The following is a 19673-nucleotide window of genomic DNA, read 5'->3' as shown; positions in this document are numbered from 1 at the left end:
ATTTGTTGCCATTTTTAATGTCTTTTTAAGGGAGGTCCAGTATGATCTACATTAACTGGTATTATTTACTAATTTTATTTTACTTGGCTTGTTTGCCTGTGACTGTTTTATTTATGTGTCTAGTAATCAAAAATACCTTTTACAAGATGTTTTACTACTTTCCTTTTTGCCCTCCTTGGTAGAGCACATTACTGTAGTTTTGATGTGTACTGCATAGCTCTGCCTTTCAATAATCAGGACAGCACAGAGTGGCTGGGTTGGTTTTTTTTTACCCCATCACAACTGGAATAAAATATATCTATTTATTTTACACAACTTCTTTTTCAATAGGTAACTGTTTTCTAACATATTTCTTTCTTATCCTTTCCATTTACAGTGGGAAATGTCCCATTCCATGAGAGTCACTGTGCTGCAACCTCTCTGAATCAAGTAAAGGACTGGGAAGGGTTCCTTCTAACACTTGGGAAAGCCTTTGAAAAAGGAAGAGGTTACAAAAATTGGTGTAAATTACTGCAAGCTTCTGCTAACACAAATCCTTTTCACACTAAAGGTTTTATTGTTAGTCAAACTGCAAGGTGACTTCAGGAAAACAAACAAACAAATAAGCAAGACCCTTTCAGAAGTTCATTTGACAAAATTATAATTAAATTAATGCATTCATAATTACACTGCAATTAAAAAAAGTTTATATGTTATATAAACATGCATTTCTGCAAAACATGCTAGGCAATCTTACTTCTGAAGTGTTGGCTAGCTATCTAGCTCTAAATGGATCTCTTTTAGTAAAGTAGCCCTTTCCCGCTAAGCCTATTCTTTATTCCTTTAAGAGGAATACTTTAAAGGAATTACTCCTTTAAATTTATTTCTTCCTTTGAAATTCCTCTAAACACTCCTTTATAAGTGAATTAGTTTTCAAAACAGTGAGGGCTAAAAAGTGGAAAATACAACCTCCACTGCCTAAACACTCATATGTCATTTCAAAAAGACCTACATATGGAAATTTCCCACTTATTATATATTCTGAGAGCTATCACTTCTGACTGCTGGTAATTGCCAATGTGTTCAGTTTGCTTAGCAACAGTTTTACAGTAGATGTACCATTTGTGGTATCACAGAAGTAAGATACTCGCAGATTCTCTACAAGTATATGATGCTTCTACTGAATTTCTGCTAACGTGTGTGACATCTTAGTAGGATTGCCTGGATGAATTTGTCTAGATTTTTCCCCTGGTGTACCTTAGGGAAAGTGGAAGCACTGAAAACATTGACCGGTTTTTCCGTGTGCAGCATCATTTCTCTTTTTCTACTCAGGAATGAAAACATTCTCAGCAGCCCTACAGACTTACTTCAGTGGCAACCACTGAAAACAGTTCTGAAAAAGTTTTCCTAGTGCCTGCTGCTATCTTCTACAAACTACTGACATATTGGAAAAATCAGAGAAAAGTGCAGCTCTTGCTTTAGATAAGGTTCCTTGTGCAGCAAGGCAAGCTGCAGTCACAGCCATTTCCCACTTAATAATCACAGAATCATAGAATCAACTGGGTTGGAAAAGACCTTCGAGATCATCAAGTCCAACCCTTGATCCAACACCTCCGTGGTTACTAGACCATGGCACTAAGTGCCACATCCAGTCTCATCTTTAAAACCTCCAGGGATGGTGAATCCACTCCCTCCCTGGGTAGCCCACTCCAATGTCTGATTATTCTCTCTGTAAAAAATTTCTTCCTCATATCTAACCTAAACCTCCCCTGGCAGAGCTTAAGACCATGCCCTCTTGTCCTGCTGCTAGTTGCCTGGGAGAAGAGACCAATGCCTACCCGGCTACAACCTCCTTTCAGGTATTTGTAGATACAACCCTGTTTGACCAAAACAAGTAAAGGGTTGCTCACATGAGCAGCACATTGATCAGATATGAGTCCACAAAAATCTCCAACTCTGTGAGGGGTTACGAGCAACTACAAGCACCCTATACGGCAAAGGGACTTAAAGCACCTGCACTTATCATCTGTTGTGTAATTCGTGATAAAAACCTCTGACAACAAAGATCTGCAATATTCCAGAACTCCACATAGCCTGCAAAACTTCCTTAGGACAGAGATTTAAAAGCCGAAGGATTTCTCCACACTTCGCTTCATGCCTTAAACCCACCACACTAACCCTCCTACAATGCCAGTCTCAAGTGAAGCGTCTTCCTGAGCCACAGCCACTGTGCAAGAAGTGAAGACGTATCCGTGAGGCTCTGCTATGAACCTGAAGGGAGCACAGAGATGGAGAGACCAATGTGGACCCAGATGCCCTCCCCTTTGGGCTGTCATTCCTCTCACACAGGTCTGCAGCTCAGCACAGAGACCCTGTCCTTCTGTTCCAAGCTCAGGGCCAGCTGCATCTCTTCCCAGTGCCTCTGTGCTCATCCCTCCCTTCACAAACTGCCTCTTTGCCCTCCACTCTGTTGCCAGCCAAGTTGTCGTGGTTTTCCTTTCCTCTTTGCCAAGCTCCCAGCGCATGGTTAAGCAGAGCTCTGCTGCAAGTGGTAAAGATGGACACCTCACCAGAGCACTGCAGAGATGCTTCTCAATTCAAGCAGAGCCTCCACAGGATGAGGCACACAAAACCTTAACATTTTCTGACTGTGCCATGGAAACATTTCCATGAATAAACAGAAACCAAATACGTTTCATGTGACAAACCTAGTACATAAAAAAATGTTCTAAAATAAGCCAGAGGAGTAATATTTGTTGCACACTACATTCCGACATGGTATTTTTATTTGTTTGGAAGTCCTTAATTTCCTGGAAGTTGCATGGGATTAATTAGGGTATTGATGGATTGTTTGGCACAGCTATTAACTGTTGTTACTGTAAGGTCTTAAAGGGAGGCTCCCATGCATTTCAGTGCAGTGGATTATAACATTCCCTTGGCTGCCATTTTTAGACTTCTACCAGACATCACTGTCCTCCATAGCAAAGGTGAAGAGGTTTTTTTAATACTAACCTATCTTTGCAAATCTAGAAATAAGGCACACATTCAACAGCACAGTTTTTAAATATGTAGTGTTGACTGCTGGACCTTGACACTATTTTACACAGAGAGGATTATAAATGTGCCACCAAATTACTCTCTTCCTCTACAATATCAGACAAAGTACGAAAAGAAAAAACTGGGAATATGTATGATACACCAAGCGAACTATGAAAAAGCACCAGGATAGGTGTGAGCTCCACAAAACACACAGAGTTAAATGTAGTGTCAATGCTGGGGGTAATCAGACAGTTGTAAATTCAGAGCTTAGGTCTTATCAAGCTCTGGACACAGATCCATTGCAATTATTGTCAGGTGGTGACTATCAAGAGAAGCTGACAGGACTTGCAACAACCCCAGTACACAAAACTGGAAGATCACCAGTGAGCAGCACAAAACAAGCATGGTTTTGGAATGTAAAAAACTCCAAAACAATGAAATGCAGATAAAAAGCCAAACATTGAGACCACTACTCTGACTGTTTCTTTTCCATTTCTTCTGTGTCCATTCCCACAGCCTGAGCAACTCACAAGATCTCTCTCCAGGTCACTGGTCTGTGTTTATGGAGTTTCGCACTATTATTCCCTGCCCCCTAACAAGTGCTGCCATATCTGCAAGAATAAAGTAAGATTTTTCAAGTACATTGCAAAAGCTAGAAATAAGGTCCCAGTCCAGAAGACAAAAAGTACATCCTAGTGGAAGAGTTACAAAAAGTAAGTGGTCACCTACCAAGAAATAATTACCAGCCATCTATAGAGATGATCTATGGTCACGTCCCCACAGAAGCCACCAGCTGAGTGTTAGAAAACTTGGCACATTCAGAGTAAATGTAGGATTCTTGGGGAAAAAGCTTTTGATGACTACTATCAGATCTTTCCAATTCTATGCCACTTTGATTGTCTGCAGAAAATAAAAGTGTCCCTGAAATCGTTTACGTAAGTAGTTAAGAGCAAAGCCAGAAGCTACCGAACTGGACAATTCTCACACTGGTCTTAGAAAGTACTTGTTTAGAGCTTTTCATAGGCCCAGTCCCAAAAACTGAATCTTTTCCCTTAACCATCCACCTCCAAACAAATCTTTTAAGATTGTAAAACACCGGTTAAAAGTTGGGCAGGTTGTTGCAGATTTTTAATGGCTTTCTTTAAATAAGTTTTATGTGTGGTATTTTTGCTATTGGATTCTAAAGCATTCTACATATGGGCTTGCATGAAGTTTGCTCTTGTCACTGTCTCGACAACTAGCAAAGCTGTGGGTACTGAACAGAGAGTTGCTGGCTGACATCTGGGTGATTTAAGCATGTTTTGGATACAGTTAATCATCATGAATAGTTGTCTGCCATTTGTTATCAGGGGTAACAGTTAATAAACGGCATATCTGAGGATGCAAATGCTTGCTCATTTAATGCTACCATTCATGTAAAAAAACAGAAGTAAAAGTTTACCAATGAAAAAAGAAAAAAAAAAAAACTTTTCTCTGAAGAATTGTCCCTTATAGTTTACCCCAGATTAAACTACAAAAATAAGACTTTCAAGTAGTAATAGTAAAGAACATTTTATTAAAATGAAAGTTTTTCAAACCTTATGTATCAAAACTAAGGCCACAGCTAATGCTAACACAAAGTCAAGAACCTCAGAAGGTTCTTATAATATGATACAATTTAGAAATCTGAGACAAGGCTATTTTACAAACAATTACTCAAACATTCTGAAATGCAGCATTACTTACTTGTTTTAAAATATCAATTATTCTAATGATAATATTTAATGATACGAAGTAGTGAACTATCAGTGCCTGTAACCCATCTTTATTTTGGTCCTGTGACAAAAGTAAATTTCTGCATCACTCCAGCTACAGAAATGAATGCAAGTACAAAACATTGTAATGGAAGCTACCAACGACTCCTCCCTTTTCTGCTGAGCTCATTCCTTTTCTTCTAATGCTAAATATCTCCAGTCATAATAGCAATAAATTCTTCTTGATTGACTGTAAAAAAAATAAAAAAAGAAAGAAAAAAGAAAATCATTATACAAACAGCAAACAACCATAAACCATAAAAGAAAATTCACAACCGTGAATTTTACTTATAATTTTACTTAAAGGTTTCTCTGTGAGTATTTGCTGCATCTGATCCATTACTATCAGGGTTTGGACTTTTTGCTCCTACAACAGGAGTTTTGCACAGTTTTTCATGTAAAATGAAGTCAGAAAACAAGTTAGTTATGTGGAATATTTTAGCCAGAATCTAGTTCACATATTACAAGTTATCATTTCTAATTATGAAAGTAAAAATATTCTAAAAAGCAAAATATGATAGAAAAAAACTCTGAGAAACATATGTAAAAAAGACAGCTATGCAAAAATATACTATTATTTTAAGGTCTATGAAAATGTTAAAAATGGTACATAAATTTTATTTAGCAAGTGCTTCTTAAGAAACAATATTTCAGCTACAGTTATGATTAATTCAGTTTTATTCTTAAAGTCATGATTCAAACATTTATATCCAAACCACCCCCACAGACCAAACCACACTACTTCTCTCCCTCCCAAATCTGTAACACTTGCCAAACATAAAACGAATTTTAACATCGTTTACTAATTATTCCATAAATTAGCTAGAATTAAAATGGACTTTTGATGAGCCTTTCCCCAATTGAACTTTCTTCATTTGTCATTTATAATTAACAGAAATTTTATACAAATGCACTTGAAGAAATTAAGTCATAATAATAAATTAATTAGCAGCCATTAATTATTTTGCTGCACTTATACCTGAGCTACCAATCTTACTTATATGCTAAAACAGAGACACTGTAAAAGAATTAACCAATGAACATGTACACTCTGCTAATTACTAATTACTGTAGTGGGAATGATTAGAATAAGTCAGTGGTACAGAAAAGACAAGACACATACAAAGAATTCTCCCTGACAATTGTCCATCTCAGCCAATGTGCCCAAGCTATTCCTAAAGAAAGCAATGCAAAGAAAGAGCTACATCTACAGCTAGAAGAAAATTAAACAAATTCCACTATTTAAATAATAAATTAAAAAAAAAAAACAAATAACTAAATATGCCTTCATGTGATGCATGTAAAAAATAGGTAACAAGCAGATTTAGTCGAGCTTAGGATTCTATACTCTGAAATACCCATCCATCATATAGCTACACCGTGTTCTAAGAGACAAAAATACTATCTTGACTGTATGACTTTAAAAAGCCTTTCCACAGCTTTATCACAGTAACAACACAATATTCCCTGGTTTACAACATCCTTGCTAAACAATGCTGCAAAGTGGAAAGACAGTCTCAGGGAGAATCAAGATGTTCTGCTGCTGAAGTCAACCACCACGTCGAACCCCCTCCTCAGGTACCAAACCATGCTAACCACCCCCCCTCCCATTAAAGTACACCAATCAGAAATAAAAGATATTTATGACTAAAGCCACTCAAACTCCACCCAAACATAAAGAAAATAGTATAAAAGTAAGTTGGGGATAGGGGGAGAGTGGGAGAAGACCTCCACCAAAACTGCTGGGATCAGTTAACAAGCTGAGTCCACCTTCTCCCCCCCAAGAGGATGAGAAGGGATGAGAAATATACTCTATGTGTGTTAAATGCTGCTCTTAGGACTAGAGCTTTTGCTTGTGGTTACCCCATAGCGTATTAGTTAGATTGCTTTGTATCAGAGCTTGTGCTTGCTTAATATATGTATCAGTAGATTGCTTTAAAACATATTTTTGCAGTAGACACTATCGCTGACAACCTTTGAACCTTATTAATCTGTCACAATTTGTATCAATAAAAAGTGTTATTCTGTAAACTGTTAAAGTGAGTCCTTGCAGTTGCCACCAGCAGAAAACACCTTGGCAGGACTCGCTGAGGGGTCTTGGTTCTATTGAGTTCCCCCTAACAAGGGAGGTTTGAGGTACCGTCTGATCTTGTGAATCTGTTGGTGAAGGGTCTCCTTACAAAACACTGACAGACTGTCGGACATCGGGGTCTGGACATTCCCGGAGATACTGACAGGTAAAAATCTAACTCCCACCTTTCACGTGACAACAAGCAAACCCAGTTAATCCCCTTCAGATTAAGGATCTGTTCACACGTTAAGCACAACAAAAGCAGAAGCAACCACAGTCCTTCATGGCATCTCATTTCCCTCAACTCCATGACAAAAAGAACAAACTAGTATCCCAGCTAATATGCAGAAACATTGACTTACAATCTTGAGAGTTAAAAGTACATTTTTTCAGTGCTGGTTTTTTTCCCCTAATTCTGTGCCAAAATTCTGAGACCCAAGACTGCACTGTGTTTCCTACGGACGCATCCACACAAGATGACAAAAACTGCATGAACTCACAGCATGGAATTTCTAAAATTAGTTATGCACCAAAACACAATGCATTCCTAAACCCGGGAATACAAAAATAAGACTGTTTAAGTTTTTAAGGGACAGAAATATGTCAAAAATACTTTCTTTTACAGAAATCTATGTACAGCATACCAGTACAGCTCAGTGGTTTTGCTGAGAATATGTAACCTGAGCATCACACAAGAGACCTTATTTCACTGTGAGCAAAACAATCTCTAAAAGGTAACAAAAGTGTTAAACCAAAAATGGTATTATTCCTATATTTGAAGTATCAATTAAAAATGCTACCAAATTAACAGTTTCATATTTTTTTTGAGGGCAGGAAAGAAGGAGAATTAGACGACAGCAAGATTTTCCTACATGACCCAGATGTTTGAAGATAAATAGAATGGTGATTCACAGGCTTATTTACTTTTTCAGAATTAATCTTAAAAAGCTAAAAACAGCCTCAGTTTTCTTCAAAGAACAAAAAACACACGGAACCTTAAGGATAAACAGTACCCTATACAAACATTATGCTGTCAATCTTCCATATTCGATCTTGTGCTTGATTGCTCTAACAAAGAGAATGAATGGATGATTGAGTAAGAGGAAACTCAGCTACCCACTCTTAGCTGATCAACTTAATTTAAAAAAACGTAATACTGACAGAAGATAATTACGACTCAGTAACCTTCCTGAAAGGAGCTGATGGTCTATGTTCAACTTCTAGTGCCCAAATAGCCATGTGACAAAAAATATTGATCCATGATTCTGACATCTCATTTTGGCAGCTCCAGTAGAGCAACACATGACAAAACCTGCTTGCAGATGACTTCTACTTTCATTCACCCCTATGGCTACAACTTCCAAAAAATAACACCTATGTCTAACAGCACAGAGGGGAGGACTGTCTGTCACAAGGCTGAAAACACAATTTTTTTTTCACTGGGAGTGAGAGTTTTGAGTCCAACAGCTCAAAAATATAAATACTACTGTCCCTGGAAAAGTTGATGAACTGCTAGTGAAATCTCAGACACAAATCACCACCCTGAAAGAGCAGTGTTCAAAGATCAATACAGTCTTTAGGTGCATGGTCTGAAGTGAGTGGTCCTTAAAATCCAGATACTAAGGTTTCTGGTGTAAAAATAAGGATATTTTGAAGTTGATAAAAAAACCCCAAAGTTTCAGTGTTCAAAATGATTTAATAAGCATACTATCAAACTGGATTTGTTAATTCATTCTTTATCTTACTAATAATTTCTTTATGCAGCCCATGTATGGACCTTGCCAATTCCAGAGCCATTTTTCACACTATGCTTTCCAGCACTCCCATGCTCAGAAGTACATTAAAAGACCAATCCAAGCTGATCCTGAATAGATCCAGGGTACTTCCAGCATGATTTATTAGCTTACTGCTCCATATCCAACTAACACGCTGAAATCACAACAGTGACACATTGCCACTTAAGAAATATTGAATAAGTGATCAAAAGACTGACTTTCTCTTAGCAGTTTAATCCTTTCACTGATTTATAAGGAAATAAAATTGTAATGTAGGCACATAGAATCTCCCATGTACCAGTTCAATTACTTTGACCTTCAACTACACATTCATCTCATCATAACAGACATTGGTTGAATAGGAGTTCATGGTGAATCAATTCAATTCTTAGACTCCAATATGTGTTTTCAGGACTAGTAGCTGTCAAAAACAACTGTCTCCGTTATCTGTAAGCTAAATTAAGTTTGAGCTGAAAGTTATCTAGAAGGAAATTAAAGAGGACATATTCACAACAAAACCACATTTAAAAACAGTAGAAAATTACAAGGTTATATGGGAGTTTATTTGCTAACACATACTTTCTCCATCTCCATCCTTATCAAATTCTTCTATCATAGCCCGTAGTTCTTCATCAGACATGTTTTCACCCAATTCTCTAGCAACTCGGCGCAGGTTTCTCAGACTTATTTTACCAGAGTCATCATCGTCAAACAATTTGAATGCCTTGAGTATTTCTTCTTGTGGGTCTCTGTCCAATATCCAATCTGTCACTGCAAGAAGGATACTTGAGTTAGACTAAAAAATTCTGAAGGGTAAACTCAGAATGATCTATGCAAGCTGAGACAATATGAAGAACAGGTATTTCTGATTTCACCTGTTCTTACATTTCTACGTATTTCAGTTCAACATGCATATTTGTTTCACTGTTATCTGACCTCTCTTTCTTTTCTCTCTTTTTCCAAGCTGAGTTGCTCTTTAGGGTGTAATTCTTGCAGTGGAACACCACATGGCAATTTGGACACAGTCATGCTTTCCACAAATTTTTCAACAGGAATTAAAAGTATACACAAGCCTCCTCTGTTTCAAACTTCCAAACTTTCAGAAAAAAAAAAACATCAGCTCTGATAGACAAAGACATGTGATTTTTTTAAATTTTATATGTTTTCATCAGGATAGAATTTTGATTTGAAGAGAACACTGAAATACACTAAATAAAGAAGAACATTCACATGGAACCTCTCTTTCAAATACAAAACCACACAAACACAAAAAAAGACCCCAAAACAAAAAAAAAAACCCTGAGCACAGGGGTTACATAAAGGACACTACTATGAATTGCAAGATGTGTATTCTGAAAGGATTCTTCAGTCTTTATTATTCCTTTTTTTACAACCATTTGTCAGTTTCTGCAACAGAAAAGACAAACTTCCCACATGAAATATTTTTCTAGTAATTATTTCAGACCAGCCAGCAATAACGTATCTTCACATCTTTGTACCTGCTAGTCTTGTATTACAGGGCTTGCTATTTATGACTTCATCAAGCCATTAAAAACACATCAACACCACTTGCGCACAAAGAACCACTTACCATCTGCTCCTGACTGCAGATGAAGCGTCTGCTCTGGCTTAGCAAACTTGAGAGGAAAAAATTTTTTCAGGCTCATATAAGCTCACTGCAGCAATGAAGTTTATATATCTGCATAAACGCTCCAGATTTTTCCTAAATTTAAACATTTTCTTTTAAAACAATGGCACTGTATGAAGTACCATATCATTTGAAAAATGCTTTTTTGGCAAAAAGACAACTGAAGAACAATAAATACTAAGTCTCTAAATACAAAACTGTAGAAGACAAAAGGTAATTGTATCTTTATAATTTCAGTTAAACATTAAGAGAAACTCAAGAATTGCTTAGCCATATTCAGCAGCTCTTCACAATTAACATCTCAATAACCTATTTTCTCTAACTCCTAATCTTTCTGCTAGAAGTGATATCATGTTTAATTCTGTATCAAGGTCATATTGCACCACCACAGCATCCTAACCCCATTCAAATTTTGTGACAGGTTCAATCCCCTTCCAAGTATCTATTGTGCTTTCTACAAGAATCTTCCTAGCTTCTTGCAGCACTTAATGGTTGCCCATATTGACAGCCAGGACAGAATGAGGAAACTATGAACAGGACTGAACATCAGGAATTTAAAAAAAAATAAATTGCATGATAATTACAATATCTTGATTTATGCAACATTACAGCATAATTATGTAATTTTAAGAGTAGTATTACTATTAAATCAATACATTCACTTTCTTTTTAATTTTTTTAATTAAATCAAGACTGATCACATTTATTTCCACATAGGCTTTACAAGTCAGAAAACAACAAAAACTAATTTTCTCTAACCTGGAATACAACTACAAAACTATTATCTGTCAATGACAACACATTTTGTCCAATACTAACCTGCTAAACCATTAAAAACCTGCCACATTTCAATCAATAACTAGTTTTGCCACATTAAGTAGATTGTTATTTGTAGCCAAAAGCAAATACTGGAGGTTTGGGTGTTCTGTTTGAGAAAATCTACAGAAATCTAATACCTTGAATAAATAGACTATAATGAGCATAATGAACTATAATAGACACAATGAACTAGAGATATAAAGCCATATATAGAGAAATTCCACACAGCTTACTTTTTGGCAAACATAAATTGTATGCAAAAGCATAAACTGTATGTAACAAAAAGCCCTTAAAAACTTCAAAGAAACTTGAAGTCTAAAAATTCTGCAGATTGAAGTATATTAAACTGCACAATGCACAATCTCCAGAAGAAAGAAACAACTCATGAAATTCTGTTTTTATCAACAGCTGAAAATCCTTGAAGTACAATATTTAACACCTGCTTCAATTTTTCTAATATTTTTATATATGAAGTCTGTATTCAGCTTGCAGTTTGTCTGTGTACACACTCCTTCCCACTAAATTCAATGCTAAATACCTTTTCCACAGCAGAAATGAGAATCTTACAAAGATCCCTAAACAACAGAAGAATATCCACGTTTTAAGCTAGCATTCATTCCTCCATGTAAGCTTGAAAAAGATTAGCACTGTATATACTCTACACTGTTATACTGTGGCTATCATTCATCTCTACATATCAAATTAAGCATTCAGAAAACAAAGATTTATCTTCCTCCACTACTGACCTAATATATTAAGAAAATAATGAAATTAAATCTCCATTTTCTATTTCTTAATAGTATTAAATAGCTGAAGAAGTACACGAAGTACTGCTTCAAAATATAGTCACCACTATACACTAAATATCTCTAGAGGTAGACACAAAATCAAACACATACCAACTTCATTAAAATCTTCAAAGGTGATCTTGCCCGTTGATTCTCGATCATAGTCTTTAAGTATTTTCAGGACATCAGCTTTTTTTACATCAAAACCCAAGGCTCTCATTGCCACCTTTTGGAATAAAAGGGAAGTGCAACCATAGGTAAGGATTAAATACAGATTTAACAGATTTTCTTTTTAATTTCAGTAATTACATTCTTACCCAAGAGATAAAGAGCATATTAGTGGTTTAGAAGCAATAATAAACAAAATAAATAACAGGAAAAGAGCTTTGGATATTAAAACCACCTAGAACTACTGTTAGGAAATAGAACATTGAGTTACAGTGAAAAACTTGTATTTTCAGGGAGTTTACAGACTGGATCAAGTATTTCTTAGGAGAAGTAGATTTATTCTCCTCACTTACAAAACTATTTCAAAATCTTATCTTTTCAAAGACAAAATCGAAAATCGGTCTTCAAATTACTCTTCATTATTCACACAAAGTGTGTGTATATGTTCATGGATTTACAAGTACTCTTACAAGTGCTTTTTCAATGAACAACATAAGCCAACCTACTTTTTACTTTTCCATTAGGTTAGAAGTCCACATTTAGTTTCCCATTTTAACTGAGATGGCAATTTCTCAGCACACATTATCTTGACTTTCTCCAAACAGATGAACATAGACTAAACCATAACTGGAAAACCACAATGCTTTTGGAAGCAGTCCTTCAAAAATCTGTGCTATCCACTGGTTTTGTAGAGTAGGAGATAGTCTTTTTCTTTATGTATTTTTGCTTTTCCACAGTATTACCTTCAGGGTGACAATACTTAGCTAGACAGCTAACAAACAACTTTCCACGTAATCACAACAGTTGGGAATTCAAAATACACCATAACCAGGAAAAGCATATTAATAGTCCTGAAACAGTCCCCAGCACTACCCTGGTCACAGTGGCTTCCAGCAAAGACAAAAACTTGAACTCTGAAATAAAGAGAAGGGAATTGCTATACCTAAAACACTCTTGTAACAGCAAATTAAGTAAAATAAGACTTTTTTTCCTTTTTCAAATTATTGAGTAGAGCCAGAATGTGGAGCCAGTAAGTTGGATTAGGCATTCCTTCCAAAAAGAATCTCACCCAATACATGACAGAAACACTGGTGTCTCCAAAGCCACTTTCTGTTCTTGATGCCATATGATTAGAATACAAATTCATAAAGAATTTAAAGTGACTTTAATGAACTTTTTCTACTACTTCTATAGACTTCCAGCCAGAAGGACTCAGACTGCCATCCTAACCTCCATTTACCAATAGCTATCAACAGAAGCATCCTTCACTGGGAAGGGCAGCTACTGAGCCTTGCACACACAGAGCAAAGAGCACACCTTATTCCTACAGTCAATACGCTTCCTGCTGAAAAATACAAGTTGGTAAGCTCTGGCTTGCAGTCAACAGTTTTACAAATTTGATTTGCATCTTTTACCTAAGCATCTGAAACCTGTGGATTCTCACAACACCAAGCTTTAGGTTACACAGCTCTTTTTCAAGAGCTTTTCCGTCCTGGTCATTTGTCCAAGTTAATTCCTGGTGAGCAGTTAGACCAGGGTTATTCAGAATGTTACTGCACATAGTATGGGAAGATAAGCTTGTTTTTACACCAATGCAGTATTTCCAGGCTTTTTCTTTTTTTTAAACTCAATTTTTTAACCCAGAAAGACATCTTGAAGGAGGTTTTCAAAGATACAGCCAACATCTTAAAAACTCACTAAGGAACAGGTATATTATTTGTCATAAAATTGTTTGAATGAAAAAAAGTTTTTACCTTTAATTCATGATAATTTATTGCTCTATCTTTGTCTGTATCAAACAACTCAAAGGCATCTTTAATTTCTTGCTTCTGTTCCTCAGTCAGTTCTCTTCTTTTCTTCTTTTTAGTTTTGTCTACTGAAAGCTCATTCCTATATATGGAGAAAGAAATTTAGATTTCTATTGGGAAGATGCCACTGTAGATAATATTTTCCACCAATAAGAAACTCACCATAATTGCACAGATCACTACCTTAGCTATTAAATCTTTTCCCAACTCTTTTCCCAGCTTCTACTCCCAGTTTAAAGTAACACTTGAAACAGATAATTCCTTTGTGAAATATGAATGACACCTCCAAAATAAAATCAGCACAGGCATTTTTGTTAATAAGTAACAAAAACGACAAAAAAAGAGGGCAGAAAAACTACCAGTTAAAAAGGGTTCTTGAGGTTACAAACTAGATTAGCAGTAGAAATGGTACAACTCCCCGAAACACTTTGTTTCTACACTGCAGCTTAAAAAAAAATAAATTTGTGACAGACCAGTGGAGGCTGAACTAGGCCAGGCAGTCTGGCTACTAAAGCCAGAATTAGGTGCCACAAATCGGCTTTGTTGCCTGTAACAGTTCTTAGATAAATGGTATTTACAGGGTTCTTTTTTAAAATCCTTTAGAGCATACACATACACACTGTTCTAAAGACTTTTTGCTCTGTTTTGGTATATACAAAAGAGACAAGCCTGTTTTCTTTGGTAGTCTAGGAATGAAATTAGATTTCCAGAGGAGCACAGTAAAAGGACATGAGACAATAACCATAAAATGCAAGAGGAGAAACTACAGCTGGATCTATGGGGAAACATTTTCTCAGTCCATGTGTTTATATGCTGGAACAATTGCACTAGCAGACCAAGGAGTCTCCATTATTAGAAAATTTTGAAACCTTACTGGAAAAGGTGCTCAGCATCCTCATTCAGTTTTGAGTGGGAGCTGCTCTGATCAGAAAGCTGAACTAGATGACTTCCCATAAGTCCTTCTTAAACTAAATTATTGCATAATTTATGTTATACTCTCAGGAAAATGCGTTTAATGCTCATTTGTCTATTTGCACCAAGGGCCAGATGTGCTTTGTCATCTAGTGTAAAATGCACAAAAATTACTGATCAGTGAACAGAAAACTTTTCAAGATTTACTTTCCAAATCTCCTCTAATGAGATGACTTATCTTCATCTTGTAAAGGATTTGCTAATTTTAATCAAAACCCAAGATTAAACATATGGCTGAGATTTAGCTTCCAACAACCACTGAAGTGTAAAAATTCCAAGAACAGACGAGAAAAGTGCAGGCTGCACGAGCTGGACTTGTCTTGGACCACAATATCCTCAGAGAGCAAGAAGCCATTAACAGACCAATGGAGACAGTGTGATTTCACACAGGCTTTGAATTACTGTAGCTCTTGGAAGGACTAAAATAACTCTGAGCTGGCTACATAATTAGAACTGGGAGAGTAGCTCAGATCTAGAGAGCTCAGATTTTGTGAGCTACAATGATGAAATCCATTTATAAATCTGAAAGCAGATTAACACTGAACTCGTCTGGAAGAGCAGCTGGGTGCTTAAGTGTTCATTTGGTGCTTAGCATAAAATAAATTTATCAAATGACAAAGCAGTACCTAAACACAAACAGCTCAGTGCCACTTCCACAACCACTCTTACCACATGAAGCCTGAAGTCAGATTTGAAAATTAGGGACCACGGTTGCCATGTAAGCATATTAATTATGCTTGGAGACAAGCATTTGCCAGGCGTTGGGAGTCATAAGCCAGGCCCCTTTATACAACAGCTCCTGAAGCAGAATTTACAAACAAAACACACCGAGCAGTCCAGTCTTACCCCTATTCCCAGGCCTTTTGGAGGTGCATTAGGCAATCCAGAGCGAACCTCCGAGCGCCAGGCCCTGCCCTCCCCCCGCACACAGATGGGCCTGACCCCGCCGAGGGGACCAGAGTGACCGGCCGGAGGCCGCAGGTGACCCACTCGGCCCGCCGCTGCCGCGCGCCCGCTCCGCCACACCGCCCGAGCGGGCCGCCCGAGAGGGGTGCGGCCATCAGGAACCCCCGCCCGCGCTTCCTCCGGGCCAGGGGAAAGCGTCTGGCTCATACTGACCTCAGGGCCAGGCTCATACCGACCTCAGAGCCAGGCTCATCCTGTCGGGCCGGCCCGGAGCAGATGCAGCGCCAGCCCCGTCGCCTCCTGCCCTGGAGACGCGACACCCCGTCCAGGCCACGCCCCCTGCTAACCGACCGCTGTCTGATTGGGCGCAGGCCGGTATATTCCCGCCTCCAGGCACACTGTTATTGGCTGAAGTGCTGCCACTCAAGGCGGAGGGAGGGGAGTCCCTGCGGGGCAGGATTGGTGCGCGCGGCGCCGTTAAACAGCGCGGGGGGGCGGGCGGCACCGCCGCTACTGCGAAATGTGGAGTGTGCAAACATGTTCTTAAGAAAGGATGTTGGTGTTTGATCTTGACTTTCGACCTTAGTCGACAAGAAACGGGATTTAATCTGCTAAACAGATAGGAACTAACAAGCCAGCTCTTAAGTGATATCCAGGTGTTGAAGAGACAAATTTCTTGTATGTGGAATTTTCCTAAGGTTTAGGGCTCGACGTGTCTCAATGATCTCGGACAAAGAATGCTGAATTTACGAGCCTTAAGGACATTTGACAATTAATAAAGCCAGCTCAGCAACTGTGCTGGATTAGCTCCGACTGGGTAAAAAGTAATTCTGCCGGGGGCAGATCTGTGACCCCCGACCCAAGAAACCCACTCGACCCAAGAGAAGAGACAGAATGGCAGTAATTAGCATGAGAAGAGAGAGAATCATTAACCAATAGATGATAGATACAAATTAATAAGAGAACTGTGTAACTTGTAGCCAATGAACATTAATACCTTCGCTAAAAAGTATAAAAGTTTTGACAGCTGGGGTGCTTGATCTGTGGAACTTCACCGAGGACCTGGGCTTGCGCCGCTCTGAAATAAATATCAATGTCTCTCTCTTGAGTGTGTAATCATTGGCTTGTTGCACGCCAGGTAACGTGTCCGATTTTTGCTGATATCTTTAATGGCCCTGCTATCACATGGAAGTGCCGTGACTGTATCTGGAGAGGTCCCCAGGCCCTGTCCACTCCCTCCCTCCCTCCCAAGCTGTGGAGGAGCACGCTTAACATCTGACACTTTGAGAAGCATTTCTGGTACTGTACAGACTTTACCTCACTACAAATTGCATGGAAAGCAATCCATACTATGTGAAGACTGAAGATTTTAATGTATAGTTCCAGTTAACATTGACACAAATGTTTTCGAGCCTTGCAAAAGTCAGTGAGTCAACATTATATATCTGTGGGTGGGGGAAATGCTTATATCACTGGTGAGAAAACTCAGATTTATGAAAAGTGCTGCCTCAGTGCTCTGGTCTGTGACATGACAACTGTGCCTTGTGCGTTGCTTCACAAACAGGGCTGTTTTAAAACCAGCTGTGACAGCACAATCTGGTGTTAATAGCTGAACTATAATGACACTCAGATCTTTGCTAATACTGTGTTAAGCAGTCTGGCTAGATTCACTGGAAATACTCAGGCAATGAAAAATTTTTTCAGGCATTTCAGTCCTGCTCCTTTCAGGACTGACAGCATATCTTGATGGTGTTTTACGCTTTCAGATGCCTAGTTTTCCAGTAATAACCCAGTAGTAGGTCGACCCCAGGTGCACACTCTTGGATAGGAAGAGCTTGGCTCACTCAAGATACATTTTTCCTGAACAAAGTCAAACGGAGATGAGGCTTGTTTGTCTCTCTGTTCATATTATCCCTGGTCCACAGATCAAATAGGCAGAGGCAAGAGGTTTGTAACAGACCTCTGTTTAAAGATGGTAGCTTTATAACTAAAAACATAAATCACTGGCAGGTTTGACCCTCAACCTGTGCTGTGGTGCAAATATAATCGCAAATTCCTTTTTTTTTTTTTTTTTTGGTTCATACGACATATTTACATGTCCAGAGAGAAAAGGAAGAATTAACCAAGTGGTGAGCACACTTATCTGAACTGTGGGAGAATAGTACAAGAACCTAGCTGCACCAACAGCCCCAAATTGCCCTGTTTCACCCCCACTCCCACCTCCACTGCATGTTGATCCTGGAGCTCAGCATAGAGGCCCTTGGTCCTTGCCTGACCTGCACTGGAGTTATTCTTGCCTCTGTGCTATGTGCTGCTGTTGCTGACATATTGACCAGACTTTGTGGCCTGGCCATGAACTTGAGTCACCACCTTGCCATTGTCTGGCAGTCACTGGGATGCTGACAGGTCAGGTTACTGTCACCATCCCTGCACTCTGCAGGGAGGTAACAATCCCTGCCTGTGTTGTGATTGCCCTTGGCTTTCAGCTTGTCCTCTCTCATGAAGCATCCGTGTCCTGGTTGTTCTGTGTCAAGTAGAGTGAAATGCCTGATACTGATTCTCTGAGCATACTTCTGGGAACTTGAGATCCATGTTCAGGTCTCTACTTCTAGACTTACAAGATAAGCTAAGAAATTGCTCCAGAAATTAAACTGCCACTGTTTGTAAATTCATTAAAGCTGGCAGCAATGCTCCTACTGCATGTGAAATGGAGATGCAAGGAATTCAAAACAGAAAAGACACGTTCAAACAATAATACCTAAAAATAAGTATGGGGGTTTGGTTGCAGCAGCAGTGACTTGCAAACCCCTACATTTTCAAAGTTGGCTACGCTCCTCCTAAAATCACTTCTTATGAGTAGAGTTGGTAAATTAGAATATCTCTAGTATCCCCATACCTGTGTATTGCCATCTTAATAAAGAAAATAATTAATTATGAGGTATACTTAAAAACTTTGTTATTGGCTTTTAATTAATCTTCAAACTCATCTGTTGCTATATGAAAGTCATTTTTGGGGCTGTCTGCCAGCCCTGTATTCAATTTGAGTGAATGTATTTCCTTTCTGAGTCCTAATTTTGTTAGTATTTGAAACCATCCTACCATTCCCTTGTCCCAAGCTGAATTTGAGTGGGCAGATTACAAACTTCATTTAACTGTTCATAATCAGATCATATATCAGAACCTTAATTAAATGAATCCAAATTTTTTTAAAGGAGTAGCTGGGCATACAGGTTTCATGCAAGTTCAAGTGAGTTTTTGTTTATTTCACTCTTACAGTAAATCATGTGGCATGAAAATTAGTGTGAAAACATAAAGCTGTGTTAAAAACATACCATGTGTCCTTCCCAGTTCAATGATTGTAAATGTATTTCTGTGGGCATCTGGATCGAACCTGTAGGAAATACCTGGCTCTCTAGCTCTGGTACAGTCATAGAAGTTTTGGCTAAGGTCCTGAGCCCTTCTTCCTGTGTCAACGTTCTTTTATGTGTTTTTCCAATTTTAATCGCTTTTGAGTGCCTCATCACCGTCCCAAGGCACAGTTGGGCATATGTGGGAATATGCACAGACAGTTACTAAATTAATTTTTTAACAATTAAATTAATTTTTAAACAGGTGAAATTAGCCCATCCAATAAAAGCTGAACAGTCGGGAGTAGCCATGTGCTCAAGACGGTTTCGGGTAGCACAGCAAAAACAAGGGGCAGGTTTATAACACCGTTGGTTTCTAGTTTAATCCCTAATCCTGTCTGTCCTATTTTCCTGGTCAGTGTAGCCCCTGTCCTGTCCTTGGGCGGCGCTGCCACCAGGTGGCGCCGGGACACCGGCGCTGTGCGGGCAGGAGCGAGGGGCAGGAGCGAGGGGCAGGAGCGAGGGGCAGGAGCGAGGGGCAGGAGCGAGGGGCAGGAGCG

The 19673-nt window shown here is 38.6% G+C and overlaps 1 protein-coding gene across 3 annotated transcripts; it reads right to left on the bottom strand.

Moving 5' to 3' along the window:
• Positions 1-4550: 4550 nt before the first annotated feature.
• CETN3 (centrin 3) lies at positions 4551-16222 on the bottom strand. Of its 3 annotated transcripts, none has more exons than XM_018072932.2 (5): positions 16003-16222; positions 13835-13970; positions 12024-12138; positions 9237-9428; positions 4551-5001 (listed from the first exon to the last, which is right to left on the bottom strand). In XM_018072932.2, exons 1-5 carry the CDS (start codon positions 16017-16019, stop codon positions 4958-4960), a joined length of 504 nt encoding a protein of 167 aa, XP_017928421.1. In that variant the 5' UTR covers positions 16020-16222; the 3' UTR covers positions 4551-4957. The 3 variants fall into 3 exon arrangements, with proteins under 3 accessions (XP_017928421.1, XP_008919656.1, XP_017928422.1); XM_008921408.2 differs by having other exon boundaries at positions 15980-16059; XM_018072933.1 differs by lacking the exon at positions 16003-16222 and adding an exon at positions 15530-15549.
• Between the last annotated feature and the right edge of the window lie 3451 nt (positions 16223-19673).

This window comes from Manacus vitellinus, unplaced genomic scaffold, assembly GCF_001715985.3.
Source record: "Manacus vitellinus isolate BGI_N305 unplaced genomic scaffold, ASM171598v3 scaffold_23_pilon, whole genome shotgun sequence".
Classification (NCBI taxonomy): domain Eukaryota; kingdom Metazoa; phylum Chordata; class Aves; order Passeriformes; family Pipridae; genus Manacus; species Manacus vitellinus.
The sequence above is the reverse complement of the archived record's forward strand: the minus strand, read 5'-3'. Positions and strand labels throughout refer to the sequence as shown.

Bases quoted from the DNA above. Each gene is read 5' to 3' on its own strand.
- CETN3 (XM_018072932.2), bottom strand. The intron at 12,139-13,834 runs GTAAAAACTTTT...TTATTCCAAAAG, and splicing joins TAAATTATCATGAATTAAAG to GTGGCAATGAGAGCCTTGGG. The intron at 9,429-12,023 runs GTATGTGTTTGA...TCCTTCTTGCAG, and splicing joins TGAAGATTTTAATGAAGTTG to TGACAGATTGGATATTGGAC.